This window comes from Acanthochromis polyacanthus, chromosome 4 (assembly GCF_021347895.1).
Source record: "Acanthochromis polyacanthus isolate Apoly-LR-REF ecotype Palm Island chromosome 4, KAUST_Apoly_ChrSc, whole genome shotgun sequence".
Taxonomy (NCBI): Eukaryota; Metazoa; Chordata; class Actinopteri; family Pomacentridae; genus Acanthochromis; species Acanthochromis polyacanthus.
In genome coordinates, this window is record NC_067116.1 from 1,232,182 (window position 1) to 1,241,033 (window position 8,852).

Genomic DNA, 8,852 nt, shown 5'->3' on the forward strand with positions numbered 1-8,852 from the left:
TTCATACGTGACCTAAATATGTAGCGGGACTCAGAAACAGCCCACAGTTTAATCATTTGTGCCAAATCCATGAGTCCGTTTATGAGTAACGTTTCACACAGACAGACAAACAGATTAACAGATTCACAGACAAACGTACGCCGATCGTTACATAACTCTGCCGTTCCTTGGTGGAGTAATAAATGCACCGTGTGGCAACTGAGGCTGATGAACAAAACACTGGATTCATTTAGGTGTTACCTGGATGGTGGTGTTCACGTTACGAGATGGGGTGAGTCACAGCACGGGTCACGTGTGTGTGTGTCTCTGTGTGTGTGTTTAATGTTTACATTTTTTTATAACGTTGAGACGTGGAGGACACCTGCTTGATACTGAGGGTAAGGGGCAGGTGCTCTAGCACCACCTGGTGTCTATCTGTGCACGCCACTGTCAGTAACAGAACTGATGTGAGTCATAGAAATACAGAAAACCTCCCACCTCAGCTGTTCTGTTCATCATGAATAAAAACACATTTTAAATGGTCATCAGTTGAACAGGTTGATGAGTCCTGACCTGAGAGCTTCCAGTTTACAGTGTGGACTCTCCAGTCCAGCAGAAAGACTCTCCACTCCTGAATCCTGCAGGTTGTTGTTAGTCAGGTCCAGCTCTGTCACACTGGAGGACTGGGAGCTGAGGACTGAGGACAGAGCTCCACAGCTTCTCTCTGACAGATTACAGCCACTCAGTCTGAAGAGACAAAGACAAGAAAAGAAGTAAAACATTAAGTTCAGTATTTTCTGTCCTGTTGAAAAGACAGCAGTGAATTTAACAACAAATACATCCCACTATGTCCAGAATACAGCAGCAATGAGGACAGTCCTCTGCAATATTATATAAATGTGAAAATTATTCAAAGTGTAGCACATTACAGTAATCAGATTACTTTGAAGCTGAGAAGTAAAGTATTTGATCAGATTCATAAAAACAAACTGACAGTTTAGATTTACTAAATGAAGAATTCAGACCAAACAAGAAGAAATGAATCCAATAAAGGTCAGTATCGTTCATTACTGTGATTATAATGTTGGATTTTTTCACTAATTTCTTTGTCCACCTTTATTTTTGATTCTGATTTGATTCTCTGATGTTACAGAACAAACATCTTCTGATCTCCAGTCCTTGTTGTTCATGTTCCTTCATTACTCCACCAAGGAACGGTTTTGTGACGATAGGCGTATGTTTGTCCAACGGATTGGGATGAAACTTGTAGGGAAGGTCAGAAATGACACAAGGACCACCTCATTAGATTTTGGCAGTGATGCAGCTTATAGACTGGATCCATGGATTTGTTCAGGATTTCCCACTGAAAGATAGCGGCCGGCACGGCGTCACTGTAACCATGACAAGAAGTGAACGCTGCATCAGCTGCCTGATGACGGTCACATGATTGTGATCCTACTACTGACTTATCCATTGGAAATGATTCAAGAAACAATTGATTAAATTGTGAGGGTGTTTCTGAGTTGTCCTTCCATCCTTATGTGAATTTTCAGACTTTTCGGCAGCTTCTTCCTCATGTCAAGACACCGCTTCTTAGATAAACACTTCCTGTGCCACGGGAATGGTGGAAAAATAAAAGCCCGTAACATGAAAAATACACCTTCAAAATAAAAGCATGGAGGGAATGGTTGTTTTAACATTATCAAAACAAAGCCTTGCAGAAAGTGATGAACTGATCAACAGACCTTTGTAAGAATAATTTACACATATGTAGGTCACACAATTCAATATCCGTACGTAACGTACACATACATAACACATGTCTGTGCTTAGTTCATTTTCTTTGTGGGTACATCTATATTTAATGGACACATTCTATAGTGCCGTCATTTCTGATCATCAGTAATAACAATAGTAATAAAATGCTGCATTTCTACAAAAAATATGCTGCATTTCTGACAATGCCATATGGGGGAATGAACAGTGTTGGTGGAGTACTGCGCTCCATGAGTGCTTTTCTTGTTTCTTCTTGTGCTGTTGAGACTCAGGCTTTGGTTTTCACTCACACATGAATCCCACTGGAACCAGACTAAGGATCTCCAAACTCATGTGTTTAAAATGTTTATCTCCACTCTTGATGAAGTCTGGACTCCTCATAGCGTCAGTGAGCTGGACTCTTCATTCTTTCTCAGTCTCAGGAGACACTCTGCTGCCCAGTGATTGGCTCTCAGTCCCTACAGTCTGAAAGGAACCAACAACCTTTAACAGCCTCACATCTGAAAAAGGTCATAGGGTCCCTATGAGGGTGTAGCTCCTCTTCAGGGAGAGCAGAGAGACCATGAAGCTCACCACAGGTTGGATGGATGTTCTATCCTTCACCAACACTTCAGTTGAAGGGACTCAGCCATCAGCAGCAGGAAGACTGGACTGACCTTACCCACAGACCAGAGGACATGAGGACACTGCTTATCAACAGTCATGATGACTGTCCTCACCTGCAGGGCTGCTGCTTCACTCCATCATTTCTGACAGACCTGAAGTCTGTCATTGGCGTCTATCTGAAAAATTGTATTTGTAAAACAGTGGAAACTAAAACAGAACCTGGAACCAAGACTGTACAGGTTCTTACAGGTTCTGGTTCTGTGATGCAGGTTCCAGGTTTTTAAGTTCCTGTAGTGGAAGAGGCCTCATTAAGAGAAACTAGAGCTAAAGGTCAGTAACAGAACTGATGTGAGTCATAGAAATACAGAAAACCTCCCACCTCAGCTGTTCTGTTCCTCAGGAATAAAAACACATTTTAAATGGTCATCAGTTGAACAGGTTGATGAGTCCTGACCTGAGAGCTTCCAGTTTACAGTGTGGACTCTTCAGTCCATCACAAAGATGCTTCACTCCTGAATCCTGCAGGTTGTTTCCACTCAGGTTCAGTTCTATCAGATGGGAGGGGTTGGACTTCAGAGCTGAAGCCACGACTTCACAGTGACTCTCTGAGAGTCTACAGTCAGAAAGTCTGTAATGAGACATAAATGACAAAACATGTTGTTATGAAAGAGAACATTTTATATTTCCTTCATTTGATAGCAGAACATCTAGACTGATCCTGTTGGACATGTGGTTCTTCAAATCAGTACTTCAGCTCATCTTCTCTGACTGTTTGACATCAAACTGAATTCTTATCAGCCTCTCTCACACCTGCACACTTTCAATCTGGAATACTTATATCTAGAATCTTCGTGTTTCATCTGCAGATGGAGGACAGAAGATGGACTTCCATTTAGGATTCCATACTGTCCACAGTCTGTCAGTGTGATCTGATCCCACGTCTGACTCCACAAAGTTCTGAGGAGAACATCTGGATCAGAAGATTATTTTCTGTCTCAATGTTCACACCACACTTACAGAAAGAATAAATTCAAAGCATTTCAAGAAAAACATCAGAAATTACGAGAAAGAAAGAAATTAAAAACCAACTCAGAATAGTAACAGCAATAATTCCATTAAATCAATTCTCCCATACATCAGAAATGATTCAGATCTGATATTTAACTCAAAGAAGAGGGAAAAAATCATTTCAAAGCTGTATGTCTGATTGTAGAAGACTGCTTCCAGAAGCTCCTCATGTAATAAGAACTGATGCTGTGATAAAACCTGGACAAGAACCTCTACAGTTCTTCATGTGTTTCAGCAGATCTGCATGTTTCCTCCATCAGCCAAAGGAAGAACCTCAGAAGAACTGTCTGATGGAACAATTATTAGAATGAAAGAGAAAAACTGTCTTCATTCATTTATCAGCTTCAAACACAAGAACATGAAAAATCCACATTTTCACAGCGTTTGAAGCAGCAGAAGAACATCTGAGACTAAACATGTCAGGCTCCCTCCTCACCCTCACCCTCACCCACCTGCCATCCCAAACCCCCTCCCTTCTTCTTCTTCTCCCTCCTTTTTTCTCCCTCTCTGTGTTTCCTCCCCAACAGAGCTCAGTGTGGACATAGACATACATAGAAAGGCTAGATGGCTGATGGGACTTTCGCCGGCGTCGTCACCGGTCGGCCATCTTACCTAGGGGGACTGTTCTGGAGCGCTCTATAGTAGTGGATGGAAGGTGAGCGACTACACAAACAAAAATACACTTAACTTGCTGAATTCTTGACGGATGTACAAACGGTTTGGTTTATTAAAAACCTTAATAACGTGGCTATGATTCAGGCCGTGCAGACCTGTTGAAATTGCAGTTTTTCTTTTCGAAAATCGCTGCGTATTTGTGTTTGTTACAGCCATTTGCAAGGCTGCAGTCTGGGAGTTTCAATTATTATACAGGTTTCCATGAGACCAATTATAATTTTGTGACAACAACATATTTTGTCTAAATGACAATTTGTGTGGATGCAGTTGGGCATTAGCTAGCAAAGAAACAAGAGGTTGTGAATGAGACATGTGAGCCACTTGGACTATTACAAAGTAACCTGGACTTAATTCTATACAGGTGGGAAAGACATAATTACTCCTTCGTTTTAACATGATTTTCAAGCTGTTTCATAGTGAAATATATCCTAGATTTAGATTCATTGTGATACAGTAACTGGCTGGCTTTGTGGTTGCAAAAATACCCCCCTACATTGCAAGATGCCACACTTTAGTGCAGCATATGGATGCTCAAATGAACGTTCCTTCAAAACAAGAGCCTGTGGAATCACCTTTCACTGTAGAGAAATGATTTAAGGGACATATTTAGGATAATTGTTACTGACTTAGAGGATTTGTACTTTTATAATACAAGTTATTTTGACCCTGACGTTTTAGAAATGTTTCTACCATTTGTTTACATAATAATCATTGAATATTCTTTGAACATATTACTGTTATTTAGGTTTTCATAACAGCATTCAAGCATAGCTACATGAATTACCCCAACAATATCATCATTTAGCTCAGTATTTTTGTCCTTACATTAACGTTAAAGGTAAGAAGGGTGTAAAATGTTGTCAATAATTCATATATCTTGTATCTTCTCATGTTTTTAAGGTTTCCCAAAAACGCAGAGAAGAGGAGGTAATGGGAAGTTGCTCTAAGAAGGGACGGTTTTGACTGTTGATTTGGAGTGAATGTTGAATTGTTTTGAAATTGTGCGCACCTGTTAATAAAAGAAACCTTGATGTCATGTTACTGAATGTGTTAATTTAAAAACGTATAATAAAATATACGTAGGGGAGAACAGGTAAGATGAACCAACCATCCCCTTGATCTTTAAAACTATACACAGGAGTTGTCACGAGACCCTAAAATAAGAACACAAACATCATTTCCAACTGGCTGTGGAATTCTTTGACTTTTGTGGTATAATTATTTTTATGCTAAAGCAAATGGACCCAGGTCTAAACTTATACATTATGCATGTTAGTGATATTCAATGTATAGAACTATGTGAATTATTTAGCAAAGATCATTCTGAATCATTAAATTAGTTAGGTTTTATCAAAACGATGGCCATGGGGCAAGATGAACCAAAAGCCTGAACCAATATGAATCACAACTCATATAATGTACATATATTATTTGTTCAGTTTAAGTTTAAAATATCATGTGGGTCAACTTACCCCTTTATATTTAATATATGTATTAATTAGAATATAAAATATCAAACTATTAAATGTTTAACATAAACACTGAGGATTTAATTTCACTGTGTGTGTGTGTGTGCAGCTATGGCAGGTAATGCTCTACTATCTACTTTTTTAATTTAATATGAAAGTCCATGGTTATAATTATCCGTAAATATGCAATAACATAACGACATCTCGGGCGTTTATGACAAATCAAACCGTTTAAAAATCGGTTGAAAATTGATCAAGCTCTGGTTAATTAAATCGTACATGCTCCATAGGCATTAATGTTATCAGTGAGCCAGCAGCCCCTAGGAAAGATGGCCGCCGCGTAGCGACGTCAGCCCTCATTGGCTCACAGCGTCTGGAAGCTATCTAGCCTTTCTATGTATACGACTGAATCCCAAATCGCCCCCTACACACTCCCCCTCCACTACCGAGTGTCACTCCAAAAGAAGTCACACTCGCAGCTGTGGAGGGCACCTATTACTGAAGGGGGAGGGTATAAATACGATCGGCAGGAATGGGACGCCCTGTCGCCTCACCGGAAAACGGAAGGCGTCATCGCCATGGTAACAGAAAGACGCCTACTGTCATGGCTGTAGCACAGGTTGCAACTAACAAGGATCGCTGCTGCTTCCAGAAGCCGAAAGCATCCCATTTTTTTTTTCACTCACATCTTTTCCAATCCTATTATCTGGCATTTCAAATCCAACAAATGAATAAATGAATTCTGTCAGTTGTGTTCAAATTTTAAGGTGTCAGGGGGTGCACAATTAAATCAAACGTCAGCAGAGAAGAAGATTTGTTTCTTTTGATTTATCTTTTTACACCACTCTTTGTGATGTTCTGTCAGTGTGAAAAAGGCGTGGGAGAAATAATGGACGCATGTGGAACTCACATCAATATGTTTGTTTCCTCCTCCATTTCGACATTGCACTTCCTGAAAAAGTTGTCCAGAGTGAGCATCGATGCAGACTCGCTATTTAAGGGCTGAACAGTCCACTCCCCCTCCTCACTACGTGGTTTGGGACGGCCCTTAATATGGAGGACCCTCCGCGGGAACGCGCAAACGGAGGGGTAGTGTGTAGGGATAGTGTGTAGGGGGCGGTTTGGGATTCAGCCTATCTATGAGTGTGGAGCCCGGCTGTCACAGCTGTGCCTACTCAGGCAATCAGCCGCTGCACGGGAGCCCGGACAGCTGAGAAGCATTCCACTAATCACCACTGCTGCCATAAAAGACCGGTTCACTCATCCATTCTCTGCCAGATTGTTGCACTAGACTCACCAGTCAGTTGCCTTCTCGCCATTTCTAGACTCTGCTGAGTTTTTTTGTACGCTTTTAACGTGTTTTCTCCTTCTGCCTGCCTAGGACCAGCTGTCCGGGTTCCTGTCCCCGTCAAGATCCGTTTACCCCTCTCAGAACCGCTCTGTAGGAATACAGTGAACCCTCGCTATAATGCCGTTCACCTTTCACGGCTTCGCTGTTTCACGGATTTTTTTTTAGTGCAGTTTTTTTTATGCTTTTTTTGTGTTCTGCATCCTGATTGGCTAAGGGACTGACCAACGTGAACAGTCTCCACGCCTCGTCTCCTCTGCCATTCAGGCCAGCGCTGCCTGCTGTGGAGCGCTGGATCATTTCTCTCCTTGGTCTCCATGTAGTGAGACACCCTGAAAGACGGAGCTGACGGAGCAGCCTTATTCTTTTCCCCCGCCGTCAACCGGACAGTGGACGTGGTCCCCAGCCGTCTCTGGCCACCGCAGCCGCGTTCCCCTGGAGAAGAGCACCGGCGCGAGCCTTCCCCACCCCCGACTGCTCCCGTTGATTCAGCCGGTCCGCTCTCTGAGGCAAGAGTACCGCCGCGGCGTCCACCTGGCTGCAGCTGCAGCGCTCCCCCAAGTGCAGTATTGCATAATAACTGTAAAAATAAAGCTGACTACTTCACGGATTTCGCATATCACGGGTTCTTTTTGGAACGTAACCCCGTGATAAATGAGGGTTCACTGTACTGCAAAGGCTCTGGAATTCCTGAGCTGATCAAAACTCAGATAAGCTGTCCTCTCCAGCACTGACCAACACCCATCTCTATAGGAGGACTGAGACATTTGTATTTCTGTAGGTTTTCATTCACAGAAGGATGGAGCTCCTGTGAACATTTAAACCCCTGGAATAACTTTTTCTTTTTAAAAGACAATGACTTTCAATTATATGCTATGGATGTTTGTTTAATGAACTTTCATGCTAAAATCCTTTTCAGCTTTAGGAGACCCTCAGCCGGAGACGTCTCTGCATTCCACAGATCAGATAACAAGTCGTAAAACTTTATGGCTGAAGGCTGGAACAGAGAGACACACTCTCATTAACTGAAGGAACTAAACATCTTCAAAGTTCATATTTCTGAGATTTATTTTGTTCTTTCCTGATTACCAAAGTTATAGTGACATTATGTTGTACATCATATCCAAATTTGACAGTTATATCTATTACAGAAGTCTAGATACTAAAATATGATGTTTATCATTTCTTCCCCAGGATACTATGATTTTGGAATGAATTCCAGTATTAACCTCTGAATTTCCTCTCTATTTAGGTTGAATGATGACCATTGTATTTACCTGTTACCAAATCTATGACTTGTTATATTTCACTGTGATACATATTTTTAATGTCATAAACATAAACATATAGTTATGAATGAAATAATTCACATCATATGAACATATGTATTAATCTACACATTTAGGAACATGTTTCTCTTTCACACAACTGAAGTATGGTGGAGAGAGAGACGGATCACGTTTTGTGCATTTAATATCCTATTTTAATCCATTCTGGATTATTCTCCTTCCTTTTCTGCCCGTCCTCTTTGTGAGAACAAAGAGAGTCAAATTGCTAGAGGTTCACGCCGAAGCTTCTCTCCGCCTTGAGGTCCTCCATGACCCTCTTGGCCATATAAGGTGGACAACACCCTGTCCTCGTGCTCTTACCCTCTTCTTCTTCTCTTCCTCATCTGGCCCTGAGGGGCCAACCAAAGTCTCTCGCATTTTCTCTAACTAAAGCGCGTTTTTCTTTTTCTTTTTAAGTTATCTTCCTTTCAAAGTGTCAACTATTTATTTCTTCAATTTTTGGAACATTAGTTTAGACATTTTGCTCACATTAAGCCGAATTTTATTCGTTTAATCTGGAGAACCGATTCAGAACCAGCATTTATTTTTCTTAATTTTGACAGTTTTTCATCAAACATCTGTTTTTCATGGCTAAGACTGAGA

General features: G+C 41.2%; 1 protein-coding gene across 1 annotated transcript in view; it reads right to left on the reverse strand.

The window, feature by feature from the left end:
- Positions 1-8,852, reverse strand: part of LOC127533520 (NACHT, LRR and PYD domains-containing protein 3-like) — a 137,625-nt gene that overhangs the window by 12,030 nt on the left and 116,743 nt on the right. The window contains exon 10 of the mRNA XM_051946711.1: positions 2,816-2,989. Coding sequence (XP_051802671.1) covers positions 2,816-2,989 — 174 coding nt within the window. The remainder of the gene's footprint in view (positions 1-2,815; positions 2,990-8,852) is intronic.